Source organism: Setaria viridis, chromosome 6 (assembly GCF_005286985.2).
Source record: "Setaria viridis chromosome 6, Setaria_viridis_v4.0, whole genome shotgun sequence".
Lineage (NCBI taxonomy): Eukaryota > Viridiplantae > Streptophyta > Magnoliopsida > Poales > Poaceae > Setaria > Setaria viridis.
The window spans coordinates 26,275,302-26,290,320 of record NC_048268.2 but is presented as its reverse complement, the minus strand read 5'-3'; the positions used below and the strand labels follow the sequence as shown (position 1 = coordinate 26,290,320).

The following is a 15,019-nucleotide window of genomic DNA, read 5'->3' as shown; positions in this document are numbered from 1 at the left end:
GGAACATCCGATGGTCTTAACTCTTTTTCCCTGATTTTTCATTGTACCGATTGCTCCGACGGTAGCTCCGATGAACCGTCGGATCATCCGATGGTACTGAATTTTTTGAGTAAAATACCGTCACTTTGCAATATTAGCGCCCTGCACCCTGGCCCTGCGCGAACTTGGAGGCAAGGGTAACCTTGCCGGGCACCGGCGCCACTCTGGTGCCCATGGGCGGGCTCTTCTGGCTTGGTGGCGCATAGGTGATCCCTCCCATCTGCACCTGAGTGGCACCGGCCATGTTGTTGATGAGCTCCTTGGGGAAGTAGCCGACCATCTCTTGGTTGAGGAACACTTGCCAGTTGCCGGTCAGGCCATCCTGGCATTTAGCATATTGGTAGAAACACTCGTGAGGTGTATGATCGCATTGTGCATGAGTGAATCCAGTGCAATTTTTTTTTAGATAAAGTAATTGGTCCGGCCTCAACATTCAGACAAGGTGAATGCCTACAGCCACGCATCCAGTACAATTAGATGTCAGATGTGAAGGACAGGTCAGTTCCATTCAGGTTCAAGTTGTTTATCTTGGATATACTGATACCAGCAAATCCAGGTCGAAGGACTATAGCAGGAGCAGCAGTTTGGCTCACGACCACAAAGCCCCGGCAGAGCGTGTTCAAGCAGCCAGTCATTCTGCAGTCGTCAGCCTGCAGCCACAAGGTCTCAAATCAATTATAAGTAAAGAAGGCTAAGATATCTGTCTTCCTCTATCCCAAATTACTATTCATTTTGATTTTTCTAGATATATAGATTTTAATATTCACCTAGATATATACTATATCTAGGTGTATGTCAAAAGCTATGCATCTAGAAAAGCCAAACCAAATAGAATTTGGAATAGTGGGAATATTGGTTAAGGATAATCCAGGAGCACAGAGCACACCACACGACGTACGATGACTATAATTTTGAGCTCTTTTATGGTACACAATACTACCACCTAGTGGTATATATTATTAGTAAGGGTAATATAGTAACAAATTATTAATTAAATTTTGATTAGTTATTTTCTAATCGACCTCATCCAGGCCGCCTCATAGGTTTTTTCGATCTTCCCTGCGCATGCCGCCACCTCACGCGTCCAGGCCACATCCTAGGGTTTTCTAATCTTTCCTACGCATGCCGCCGCTCCAGAGGCTGGCTCTCTCGGTTCTTCCCAGGCACACCGTGCTGCCCCTGCCCGGCGGCCGCTGCACCCGAACCCATCCCAGCGATCTACATTTCTTTAGTACTCCAAGAAGGCTATAGAGAGTAGATACGAGAACATGATGAGAGAGTAGATACGAGGTCATGATGATTGATGAGAGTGTTGTACTACTACTGTTATTTGCCTTGCTTGTTGTCCTTCAATGACATATAGTCATATGTTGTATATAAATATACGTTTTACTGGGTACCTTTTTTGTTCAAACTTTAGACCATGAGGATGAGTTTTCTCCAACAAATAAAACTGAAACTGAAGATTCAGAGGTGCTTCGTTCTGAACGAGCATGTAAATCCGGCCAGCGGAGGAAAAAAAAATGAAATTGCCACGGTAGCATTTGATGAAAAATATATTAACATCTCAAAGAAAAAGAATTATCAAATGAAAATATATTACCAAGAAAAAGAAAAATATATTATATAGTTGTTGTTTTTATTCTTTTCCCATAATACCCTTGTACTACCTATACTACTCATATATACTATCCATACCATAAGTAAAGTAGTATAAATTAATCTCAACCATCGGATGTTTTTATACTAGTCTTTTTCAAGATTGGTATAAACTAGTATTGTCTCATGATTTTTTAAATTAATTTTATATAACTTTTAGGACCATGTCAATATCTAAAACAACACCTTCATGGCCAGAATGATTACACCAGACGAAGATGATAAAATAAGTTGTAAAAAATAAAAATAATGTCCTGGGAAACGCACCGTCCAAAGAGTCATGAAACGTGTTTGACTGTCTCCTTGTTTGTGGATCGACCTGGTAGTCAGAAAAAAAGAACGATGTAAGAAGTTCGGCACAAATTTCCTAGAGTTATGAAAATGTCAAATTGGTCATCCTATATGCATGATTCATCCGTACGTTTGTCTTAAACAGTTTACACAGGTTCGTAGTCCCACAGAGACAACTTAGGGTGCCTTTAGTTAGACTTTTGGACCTGCTTTTGCTTTTGTAAAAGCCAAAAGATAACTAAAGGGTCAAAAAGCCACATGTGCTTTTGCCCAAAAGTTGTTTTTGTCTAGTAAAAAATAAAAGCACCTTCCTCGTACTTTTTAGTGCTTTTGGGGTAAAAAATTAACCACCTTACTATTGGTTATGAAACATACCGCTTTGCGTTCTATTTCTCTCCCGCAACGCTCCTCCCCGCGGAACCGTCCGTCTACCGCCTCCGCCCACTGCCCCTGGCGGCACGCCGCCTCCGGTCACCAGCCCTCCGTCCGCCGCCCCCCGGTCGCCAGCCCGCCGCCCGCCTCCCCTCGCCGCCCACCGCAACCTGCCGCCCACCACCTGGAGGTAGCTTCCTGCGCCGGCACCGGCGCCGGATCCACAGCGGCGTCCTACTCGTACGTGGACCCCGGCCATGCACCAACCAAGGTCCGGGCTAGGGAAGAGGCGGGGCTGCAGGTTGCGGATCCCCACGACGATGCTTCAGAAGCAGTAGGCGGCGCTAGCGAACGTCGACCAGATCACGAGCGCCAAGACCCCCAAGAGTTTCGTTTTCTCCCGCGGCAACCTCCCATCCACGCTCCGCCACCTCCAGCAGGACCTCCGCAAGGTCATGCTCCCCTGGACCGCTCTCAATCTCAAGGTCCATCCCTATCCCTTTGTGCCCTACTAGCTTACTTGAGCAATCAATAAGTGGCTGCGCTTATTTGGATGCTCACGACCTAAAATTTTGGTGTCTTCTTCTTGAAACAATTGACAGGAGAAGAAGCGGAATAACCTCAAGGACTTTGTCAATGTCGCCGATCCGTTGGGTGTGACACATTTCTTGATCCTCTTGAACCCCAGGGAAGGCGCGCGTGCAGGTGAGCGCGGTGGCCAGTGCGGGCGTGTGACGGCGCGAAAGCAAAGCGGAAGAGCGCGCGCGGTGGCGCTAAGGCGGGCACGGTGCCAAGATGGGCGCGAAGCTGGCGCACGTGCGCAGGCTCGGGGCAGCCCTTGGCCGCGGCGGCACGCGGAGGCGGGGGCCGACGGCGAGTGGCGACACTCACTTTCTACCTACGCGAATGGAAACAACTAGGCTACTCTACATGAGCGGGTCCGCTCGTCAGATAGAGAGGGAGAGAGTTGAGTGGGGTGGACTATGGATGACATGTAGGGTCCACTCGACAGTTTATTCAAAAGCTACAACTGTTCTAACCAAACGGTCTTCTGCTTTTCCCACAGCTGATTTCGCACAGCTACTTTTCTACAACCCACAGCTCACAATAGCTTTTCGAAAAGCCAAAAAGCTACAGCCTAACCAAACGCACCCTTACAGTATCTCCAGCAATCTCCAAATAAATATTTCCCAATAACTAGTTTATGGGAATATCCCAATATCCATTTCAGTGTTAGTGGGAGAGTTACTTTTACAATCTCCTAATAATCTCATCACAATCCAACTAGAAGAGTCACAAATGCGGTAGTTGGATTGGAAATTGGGGAACTGCTCACTCCATCCAGATTGTACGACGCTGACTACGCTAGAGTGGCAGCTATCGTCGACGAGCAGGATTTGAGCTGACGAAACTTGGCCTGCTGGAACAGCGACGTTGTCCACCTCCATGTTCGCGCCAGCCGCTTGGAACTTGGAGCCTTCCACGCTGTCTACCAGCAGCTGGGCGAACTGCATGCACCAAGGGCATTGCAGAGATAACATGTCATTTTCAGGTAATATAACGTTTGCTCCATGAACACAAGGAACAAGTGCAGCATATATCAGTGGTCATCTGTTGAACCCAAGGTGAGTTTAGGCAGGAAAGTTTCGAATGGTAGCTCACATGCTGCCCAGGAATTTCACTGTGATCCTTTTGTGGTCTGAACCTCGGCAGAGACACGCTTGCATTTACAAGATGTTGCTTCAGAGTTCGCCGTATCAGAACAGTTCCGTCAGGGCAACTTTCTTGCGGATGAACACGAATCCGCTCGCCTGCCGTCGATGGACCAGTCCATGTACTTTCCGAAGACGGACGAATCTGGGTTTCACGGATAATTTAAAACGCTGTTAGTCCGTTACTGTTTTTCTCTTCCCAGTGCATGCATCGATCAGAAATTTGCACATGCCACCAAATTAAATAGTAATGAGGATGCATATATTTACTCATGGGTTTCGTCGATGTTAATAAGAAAAACACCATATCAAAAAAGAGATGTAATGTAACATACAAAATGCATCCGTAACATATATCAAACAGAAAACAAATGATGACAATTGGCTCTTTTTGTGACCTGAAGTTTGTGGTTCTTGAGCAGTGGATGATCGAACGCAGGCTGCTTGTACATGTCGATGCAGTAAAAAACTACACCGTACTTGTCCTATTATCCCATCAAAAATGATGACATGAAATCACAGAGCTAATCTCGAATGGTAAATGCGTGGTAGCGCGCAAGAGATTACCTTAAAGGATTTGACATAGGGTTTGTTGAGCATCATGAGCTCTCTCTCCAGGGCCATCTCGTCTTGTTCAGGGACGGCTGATCTTCGTGCCCTCTGCGTAGGAGCAGGCATGAGAGCATCATGAAGATCAAAGAGCAACTCATTCTGATCGACTCTCTCACCACACCTTCTGAGATGATTGCTGACGCCTCTGTAGCAACATATTGACATATATAAAGGCCCAACCCCTTCTAATCAATCACGCATGGGCTGTCCAAGATTAAAAATAGTCAAGATTTTGTGACTGATCTTTCTTTTATAGGAAGGAAATCAACATCATTATTTAGTGGCAAATAATCTGCCTGATAGAAATGTATGATGGGTTAATAAAAGGTATGCTATCTAACTGTTGTTATATCATTCCATTCTTTTTCCCATTTACTAATTACTATAAAGTACGCGCCATGCATGAAACTATTCGATCACGAATATGTTTGAAACAAAAATACCCAGGTACTTCACGCGACGAGTTGTTTCTTTGTTGGCAAGAAGAAGAAGAACGGCCAATAGTTCCAGGGTTGATGTTAACAGTCCGTAATTAAGTACGTACTAGCCGGACTACAAACAAAACCATGACAATCTGACAGTACGTGCATCTGTAACAAAATGGATTTAGATTTTACCCAGTGGCGAAAACTTTGCTTTTCGCTGAAATCTGAAAGGGAATCAAATCTTCAACTTCAGAAGCTAAAAAAAGATTAAAAAGATTAAAAAAAAACTCACAACGCCGTGGGGCTCAAACCAACGACCACAAGGTTAAGAGCCTTTGCGCTCTACCGACTAGCTAGACGGGCATCGCGGTAAAAATGATACATAGTCTTATATGATGAGTACCAAATTTTAGACGTCTTACAAATCAGAGATACGGCATAGTACAACTACAAACGTTGGGTTCTGGAACATCCTGCTTTCTCTTCAACTATTCAGACATGTTAAACAGCATAAAGTTTTTCCGGAAGCTCAAACCGCAGCAGCAAGTTAGCGCAAATGCTCATTCATCAATCGAATCGAACACTATATGGAGAACAACTTGATCTAGAAAGTCGTCCACTATCAGATCCTCCAGATCCAACACCGTCTGGCCTTCCTCATAACTCATAAGATGATGTGCCACAATATCCTCCACCATTTGCCCATAATCGCTCCACAGCAGCGGTTAGGAACTCATTTTGTCACACACGTCCTCAAGGACATGCATGAGACCCCATTGAAATTGACCTGGTTTGCAACTCGAATGGATTCCAGGGGACGGAGTCGTAGACATCCAGTTGTACTATGCTATATCTCTGATTTGTTAGATATATTTTCATCTAAAAGCTAGTGCGTTATGTTGCAAACTACTACAAACTTCAACCATTTCTACAGCAAAGCCTGTCTAGCTCAGTCGGTAGAGCGCAAGGCAATTAACCTTGTGGTCGTGGGTTCTCGAGCCCCACGGTGGGCGTTTTATTTCATCTTTGTTTTTCTTCTTCTTTCTTCAACAGATATTCATTATCAGTAAACTAATATCTAACTTCATTTCCTTCTAAACATTTTCTTTTGAAGTGCAGTGAAGTTTACATAACTGTACAAGCCATGGAAGCAATGCTGAACTAAAAAGTCTCGAGGCAACCACTAGAGCTTTGTCTGCATGTATTAAGAATTCAAACTCAGCTTAAATTTCTTACAGCTCTGATCGGTAGAGAGCAAGGACTTACCTTTTGTTCGGATCAATCTATGTTCCATGCCATCGTGTTTGCTGTTTCTTCTTAAAATTTCTGAAAGAGCACATTGAACTTTGACAAATCCGGCGGTGGATTTGCTGTTGTTTACAGAATGAAATTAGAGCAAATCCTTTTTTTGTTTGAACAAAAAAATTACAACTTTAATTTCTTGTTATCGCACACGCGTGCGTGCCCACACACGCATAGCCTGAAGATGTCTTGCTGTGGTGGAAGCTGCTACTACTGCGGTTCCTGCAGATGCTGGTCTAGCTGCTTATCTCTGGTTCTTCCATTTTACATATGAAATAAAACAATTTTTCTGAATGTTTTAATTCATCATCTTGCTAAGTATAACGAATTGATGAAGAATAATTCTATAGAGGGTGTAGTAGCATGTTAATTATGCTGCTTTTTCTGCCCGCAGTTTGATGTACCATGGATTGGCTGAGAGAAGAATACAAGCAGTAGTCCAGCACCACCACCACCACCCCGGGAAGCATATATGGGCCTTGGTGTTCAGCCTGAGAACTAAGAAGGGGTATAGAAATCCAGCTGAGCTTTGATGTCTTGTTCTGTGGAAAGAGGAACACCCCCAGGACGGACGTAGCCATCATCGAAAGAGAAATGTCCACTAGTAGATGTGTGTTTTTACATGTCTGATCCATGTGAGTGACAAGGGCCCTGCACTCCTACCCTCTGCCTGCTCCTTTTGTCCTGCCCCCATATCCGGCAAAAATTGGCAAAGCAACTCGTTAAACGGCTCTAGAATGGAGCCAAGCCTGGTCTCTGACTGCGCTGCAACTACACGGATGCTATGTGTGTGTTTGGTTGCTTGGCTAAGGACTAGCTAGGCTTCCCAGAACCGACCAATCAATTTTTTGTTGCCTGGTTATACCTTTTAACCAGGCACCAATGCAACCAACCTCCTATAGCCAGACTAGAGATAAACGTGAGAGGAACCCACACGTCTCCAGCAAGCTGCAAGCTAGGCTTGCATAAGACAGGCGCACCCCATCCCCTCACCCCCGGAACGCCTCTCATCCTCCTCTGCTCGTTGTCGTGCCTCTTCATCCTCTTCATCCGCACAGCGGCACTAGCCCGCACGGCCGACGGAGGCCCTCGCAGCAGCGCTCGCCCGCGTGGCCGGCAGCGCCCCAAGCGGCGGCGCTCACCAGCACGGCCGGCGGCGCCCCGAGCACGAGCTCCCTCTCGTCGCTGTTGGACCCTTGCCCGCCACCGCGGGCACCTTCAGCTCCGGCACCTCCTGCTTCTCTTCCTACCCTTCCTTGAGTAGGGGCAAGAGCAGCGGTGCGTCCGAGCCGCAGGCTCCGCTCTCGACGGCAGCGTCCAGGACAGGAGCGGTGACACGGAGGATGGCTGTGCTCCTGCTGCTGGTGGTAGCGCCATCAATATCGAAGGCACAGAGCCTCGATTTGGCCGCACGGGACCTCGATTCGCCCGCAAGGGATCTTGATTCAGTGGACCTTGAGGTCATGACGGCGAGGTAGGAGCGGTGGAGCTCCATTTGACTGCTGTATTCCTTCAATGACAAGGATTGGACAACGGCGGCGTGTGCTTGGAATCCTACGTTCTTGTTTTTTTCGTCGAGAAGCTAATGGCTGGTGCTTCCGTACTTTTGAATGTACTTCTCTTTTTATCTCATCTAGCGTTTAACAATTGAGAGTCCGGTGTGTGAAGAGAACAAGAGAAGATAATTGGTGACGGTGCGCAGAGAGAACAAGAGAAGGAAGAGGGATAATTGGTGGTAACTTCACCTTCAACCAAGATGAGGTCACTGTATCACAATATGCAGGCAACTAAACATGAGCTAGTGTAGTCAACTAAACATGAGCTAGTGTAGTCGAGATTAACTTAAGTTAGGCAACCAAACACGGATCAAATATATTATTGGAGACAGGCTTCAGCTAGCTAGGCTTAGGATCCTAATCAGGCTAGACTTAGCTGAAGAATCAAACACACCCTATACGTGCTAATGATTGAGCTAGTGTAGCGGAGATTAACTTAAGTTAGGCAACCAAACACGGATCAAATATATTATTGGAGACAGGCTTCAGCTAGCCAGGCTTTGGATCCTAATCAGGCTAGACTTAGCCGAACAACCAAACACACCCTATATGTGCTAATGATTCTTCATTCTTCATGTACGTGTGTCTCACAGTGTAAGATGCTGGCAAAGTCCAACCCCAGTCAACACTCTAAGCTTAAGGACGGAACCATGGGTAGATTCCTAGATGACTGGACGACCGGGGACTCTTGCCGTTATGGCTTCGTTGTTCTCAGCCTATGCCATGGCCGGTCAGTGTGGTGCGATGGTTCTGCAGCTCTTGCGCAGGGCTGTGGTACATAGACACTAAACAAAACACGAATTAATGCAATTTAGGGTGCCCTGCCAAACTACATCCCAAAATGGCTCCACCACAGAAGCTCCAGACAACGCGCTTTCTGGAGCAGTTCGACAGCTGGGGAGCCAACCGCAGCTTCACCCTCGGCTGCGGGGGCCATCTTATCCTTTTGCCCATCAAACGTCTGAACAGCGCGGCGGAGTAGAGGCAGGCCACCACGGATGTGCCGAGAAGGTCCATGTACTCGTGGTAGCAGGCGAACTCCATCCACCATCCAGTCCCCATGGCAGCATGACACGGCGAGCGCGATGCCTACGAACGCCAGCAGCGCCGCGGCCGCACGCAACGCCAGCACCATGCCATTGAGCGCCCGGCGTTCGTCCAACTCCGATGCAGCGAGTATCGATGGGGGTGAGGCAGATGTGGTGAGGAGCTAGAGCAATTGAGCAGCACGGTGGCAGGGAAGTGGCTCGGTGGTGGAGTAGCTCGGCAGGGCCCAGGCAGAACGAAGCAGAGAGAAGCGGCGGGGCAAAGGCCGGAGTGTGGTGGCTGGGAGGAAAAATACGGTGGAAGGATAAGGACCACAGAAAAAGGAAGATAAGGAGCCGGACGGAAGGAAAAATATAAAAGAAAAGAAAATGGTTAATAAAAGGAAAAAAGTAGAGATATTATTGACTACATAACAACTCACAAAATCACTAGTTAATCTATAATTTTATTTATTAGATTTTATAATTACAAGGCACACTAATTCCTTTAATTTATTTTCATAATTTCTAATAAACTTAAATTATAAATTAATGTGAAACATTCAATTCATCTATTCACACAATCAACACAACCAAGGGCATATAGGATATTTAACCTCTTACATCTATTCCTAAAAATACAGGAGAAACCGTTTTGCTGAACACTTTTCAAAACGGTTTCAGCTCTACTAGAGAAGCTACTCCACTAGAGGACCTGCAACCAGAGCCGTTTCAGCTTCAGCCCTCCCAAATGAGCCTTAATGTGCTAAAAAGTACGACGCAGTTCACTTGCAGAGATCAATAGTGTCTCCGGAGATTGTTTAATAAGCTCGTACACTTCAGTAGTACAGGTCTTGCTTTGCAAGTAGCATCAACAAAAAAAAAGCACGAATCAATTTTATCTTACTTAACAACTTATAGGTGTCAAATGCCAAATAAAATACTTCTGGGAATCCAACTAAACAAGATTACGTCATGTTAGACGGAGTAGAACAAAAACTACTTGCGCACGGCAAAATGTCCACGCACGTATCCATATCTTTCGCTGTTGTCTAGTGCTGCCCGTTGGTTTTCAAGTTCTTCATCCTTATCACTTGGATCAGGTAGTGTCCAGCTGCCATTCAACAATTTCCCCACAACATACAACATAATGTAATCAGCAAATTTATAAAGAAGATGGCAACTTGATAGTAATAATGAGATGCATCAACATACATTTCTGGTGATCCCTCGTCATCTTTAATTAACAATATGGTCCTCCCATCTAACTATTATATTCAAATATTTAGTTCTGTCAAACACACAAAAGATGAGATTTAATAAAAAATTATGGTGACCCGAACCTCCTGTTCAACTAGATTATTGAAATCTTCAAACAAATTTTACAGTCAACTGCAGAACAAATCCTGTGTACCAGCACTAACAAGAGCTTTAATACCAAAATAGAAATCCACACTTACTTCTTTGTCTTAAAATAGTTCAGAATTCTGCAGAGAACATCACAACGCAGGAATGGGGGTTCCCATTTTCGGATTATAGTAGTTCATGCCCACAAAATTGCTGTTGACATCAACAAGAGGCCCTCCAATCCCAGCCTAACCATGTCAAATGGAGAGGTTGTCAGTTGTGAAACCAAGTAGATAGGGCTAAGTACATCATATATTCATTTAAAAGTAGGCAAAAAAAAAAAAGAAAACCAGCAGCACTACCTTAGTGATTTCACATGTAGTGTAACGAAGACCTTCGAACCCAAACTGCCTAACCACCAGGTATGTTTTCCACTTGCAGCCATTAATACACCTGATTCAAAGCGACAACCCAAATCTACTACATTGGTATAATAGTCTATCTTATCATGTTTCAGACTCGCGGGAGAATCAACATTGTAATTCTTGACACTGACTAGAACAATATTGTAATGCAAACTATAGTGTTCCAATTTCCCTTCAATGCACTTTTTGTTTGGAAGCAACACCTTAATCTGCAAACAATACAGTGGGACTTAACCGGTGTCTTGCACAAAAAAAGAATCATAGTGTAATTTCAAGCACCAACCCTTAAGCCCTCAATGATCTCACTGTGCTATCAGGATTCCTGACCAAGCTCGCTGAAGTCAGAATAGTCGGACATTTATCGACGTGATCAATGAAAAATCCCATGCATTCAAAAAGCTTTGATTCACATGCTGGACACCGTAACTGACATTAGCTACTGATGACCGAATACAAATATGAAATAGCACATTACTGTAAAATACCATTGAACGAAGCAAGTGTGACAACATTTTCAAATATTTTAGAAGGAACTCCTTTTTTGAATTCACCCCAGACACCACAAGGATATGTGTCACCAAAAGTCTCTTTAAAAGTATTAACTTTCATGCTGCCTGGTAATAAGATATTGTATATAGTTGTTAGTGGCACAACAGAGCTTTAAAAGGCTTAATGTATGATAACTCAGCAAGTGTACAAGCATTGTGGTTGAATCACATTTCACTTAATGGATTGGCAGAACCTAAAGTGTCAACCCAAATTGTACTCTGCTTATGCTGGTGCAACAAAGTTTATTAGCACTGACACATGCTAACTCTGCACATAATATTCTAAGATTAGAATATGATGGCAACTTGTGCAGCAACTCATTTTACAAGTAATTGTTCTTACCCATGGAGATCTACACTTAGGAGCCAGTGAAGGTCATGGTATGCGTATAGAGATCTTTTGGGCATCTAGATTTATGTAGAGATGTGCGTGTAGCATTTTGTTTTACCAATCTGCATATTTAATTTGTATACGAAGGACTCGGTTGATGAGACGATTATGCGCATGCAACTTTTTAATATCAGAGTGAAGTTACTTTTTAAAACAATACTTATTTAAGATCACAGGAAACTACGGTGCATTAGTAATGTTGACGGATTAGCATTTTGTACAATATTAAACTAATTGTATAGAAGTACAAATGTAAAGGCTTAATTTGCATCGTAAGAGGACCTTACATATAGTGATGAATAGCATAATTAAATAACATTTAGTGATCAAAATTTAGTGGTTGTGTACTCACATTCAGGATGGGAGTAAAGTTGACCTCTGTGTCTTTTTCTATCCCTATAGATGAACATCAATATGAGTACTAATCCAATAGGGATCAACATGAGTAGATAGCGCAATCAAAACAAAAACAAGAGAGACTGAGTAAATGTTATACAAATTCTCCATAATAAAGAGACACCATATCCCCTTCTAGTGTGCATATTTTAGTCCCATCCACATGGTGTACACTGGTTTCAAGTAGCGTAAAGAAAAAGCTAGAATCACTTTTATCTTACATAACAACATATAGGCTCAAATATTAAATCACAGATAATTCAGGTAATCCAGCTAAAACAAGCTTACATCATATTAACCGGAGTAGAACAGAAACTACTAACCTGATGCTGTTTTCTAGGGCTGCCCATTCATTTTCAAGTTCTTCTTCACCCATATCACTTGGTTCAGGTAATATCCAGCTGCCATTCAATGATTTTCCCCCACAACAAAATATAATTAGCTAATTTATAAAGAAGATGGTGGCTTATTAGTAATGAGATATGTCAACATACATGTTTGGTGGTCCCTCGCCATCTCTAACAATATGTTCCTCCTGTCTAGTTAAAGTAAAGTACTTAGTTCTGCCAAACACACAAAAGATGAGATTTAATAAAATATTATGTTGACCTAAACCTCCTTCAACTATATTAATGAAATGTTCAAACAAATCTTACAGTCGCAAACCAGCGCTATAAAGGACAATAATACCAAAAGAGAATTCCACACTTACTCTTTTGTCCTAAAATAATTCAGAATTCTGCAGACATCATCACAATACAGGAATGGGGTTCCCATTTTTGTATCATAGTAGTTCATGCCCAAAAATTTTCCATTGACATCAACAAGGGGTCCTCCAATCCCAACCTAACCAGGTTAAACAGAGAAGTTGTCAGTTGTATAAGGTTAATTACAACATATTCATGTAAAATTAGGCAATTATAAAGAAAATCAGCATCACTAGCTTTGTGGTTTTACATGTAGAGTAACAAAGATTTTCACAATCCAAATCACCTGACAAGTTGGTGTGTTTCCCATTTGCAGCCAATAATACACCTGATTCAAAGCAATGTCCCGCAGCTACTACCTCAATAGAAAAGTTTAGAAAATCATGTTCCAGATTCGCAAGACAATCAGCATTATAATTCTTAACACTGACTAGAGCAACATTGTAATGTAAACTATAATATTCCAATTTCCCTTCACCGCTTTTTATTTGGAAGTAACACCTCAATCTGCAAAACATACAGTGAGACTTAAAACAATGTCACGAACAAGAACTGAAGCATAATTAGGAGCACCAACCCTTAAGCCCTCAACAATCTTGTTTCCACCATCAGGACTCCTAACCAAGCTCGCTGAAGTCAGAATAGTCGAACATTTATCAATAGAGTCAATGAAAAATCCCGTGCATGCAAAAAACTTTGTTTCACTTAGACACCATAACTGTCATGAGCTAGTGCTGACTGAATACAAAGGTGAAATGGCATATAGCACATTACTGTAAAATCACCATTGAACGAAGCAAGTGCAACAACATTTTCAAATATGTTAAAACGAACTCCTTTTTTGAATTCACCCCAGACACCATAAGGATATGCGTCACCAAAAGTCTCTTCAACAGTATTAACTTTCATGCTACCTGGTAGATACAAGTTGTTAGTGGCACAGAGAGCTGTAAAATGGGTCAATGCATGATAACTCAGCAAGTGTACAAGCATTGTAATTGACGATATCATTATTAATGAACTAGCATAGCCTAAAGAGTCAACCCAAATTGTGCTTGGCTTATGCTGGTCAATTAAGTTGATTAGAACTGATATATGCTAATTCCAACTTAATTGTACAGTTTGAAGGTTTAGAGGTAAAACTTTTTGCACTATAGTCAACAGCGACAAATAAAAGTAAATAGAGGGAGTACATTAACATTTTCTTTATTGAATACATTCAGTGGATATAGTAACACAAAAGATTATAACACTAGTAATAATGCAAGCATACCTCAGATAATTTACATGTTGAGAACATAAGATATTCACTGTTTTCTGTTCCTCGTGAATCAGTACATGCCCCACTTGTGGCCATTACTTTGCCAGAGATGTCACGCCCTACTGCTAATACGTGTCTCTGATGGGGTATCAATTCGACCTCATGATTGAGGGTTATGCAATGAAAATCAAAGACATACAGGACTTTGACAACAGCAATTACGTGATCCAAAACACATTCTTCCAGAAGCCCAATAAAAGCAGTTCTTCTATCGCATACTTCAATCTATGATGATAAAGCAAGGAAACAACATAGAATGGTCACAGTCATATTAAATAAACAACAAATTAGTAAATGACTATTATCAACACCAACCTTCACATTTCTATTTTTTGCATAATGTAAAGCTATAACCACTACTACAGATTTAGCTATCACCACCGGCATATCACTGTCGGTTTGAGAAAATCCAGCGGTGAAACCCGGCTCGGAAGCCAATCATGTAAAAAATCATGGTACAATACATAACCGGTGGTGAAAACTAGCATCACCGTCAGTTTTTGGTTCAAACCGATGGTCAAAACTATCACCGGCGGTGATTGGGGGTTTGGAGCCGGTAATGATGAAGTCACAAACATTGTGAAGTTACTCCCGCGTTCTATAGCTATGCCAGAGGATGCAAATACCACTTTGTTTCCTACAAATCCATAATTTGTATCATTCGCAATAATGATGTTTAGAGATACTTTGAACTCTAAGAGTACACCAGCGGTAATCACCATCAGTCAAAGCAACTGCAACAACACTTTCAGACAATTTTGACACAAGATTGTCCAAACAGAAGTCACCTAGTTAAAGAAGCATGAAGAAGAGACAACTGTGAGTGGATTGCTCAAATAGAGCCATAAAAAACGTTGCAAGAAAAAAAAAACAGGAAGGACCAGCGGACCT

The 15,019-nt window shown here is 42.9% G+C and overlaps 1 protein-coding gene and 1 non-coding gene across 2 annotated transcripts; one reads left to right on the top strand and one right to left on the bottom strand.

The window, feature by feature from the left end:
- Positions 1-130: 130 nt before the first annotated feature.
- LOC140223224 (protein neprosin-like) lies at positions 131-9,030 on the bottom strand. The gene is made up of 8 exons (XM_072294761.1): positions 8,836-9,030; positions 4,641-4,733; positions 4,453-4,558; positions 4,024-4,172; positions 3,691-3,869; positions 1,966-2,017; positions 569-689; positions 131-363 (listed from the first exon to the last, which is right to left on the bottom strand). The coding sequence occupies exons 1-8, from the start codon at positions 9,028-9,030 to the stop codon at positions 134-136; spliced, it is 1,125 nt and encodes a 374-aa protein (XP_072150862.1). The 3' UTR covers positions 131-133.
- On the top strand, positions 6,049-6,123 carry TRNAN-AUU (transfer RNA asparagine (anticodon AUU)). Its single transcript has one exon. It is a non-coding gene; the product is annotated as a tRNA-Asn (tRNA).
- Positions 9,031-15,019: the final 5,989 nt, after the last annotated feature.

Bases quoted from the DNA above. Each gene is read 5' to 3' on its own strand.
- LOC140223224 (XM_072294761.1), bottom strand. From the start codon at position 9,030: ATGGGGACTGGATGGTGGATGGAGTTCGCCTGCTACCACGAGTACATG. The intron at 2,018-3,690 runs GTTCCCCAATTT...TCTGACTACCAG, and splicing joins CAATCTGGATGGAGTGAGCA to GTCGATCCACAAACAAGGAG. The intron at 364-568 runs AGATAAACAACT...ATGCTAAATGCC, and splicing joins TGCTGGTATCAGTATATCCA to AGGATGGCCTGACCGGCAAC.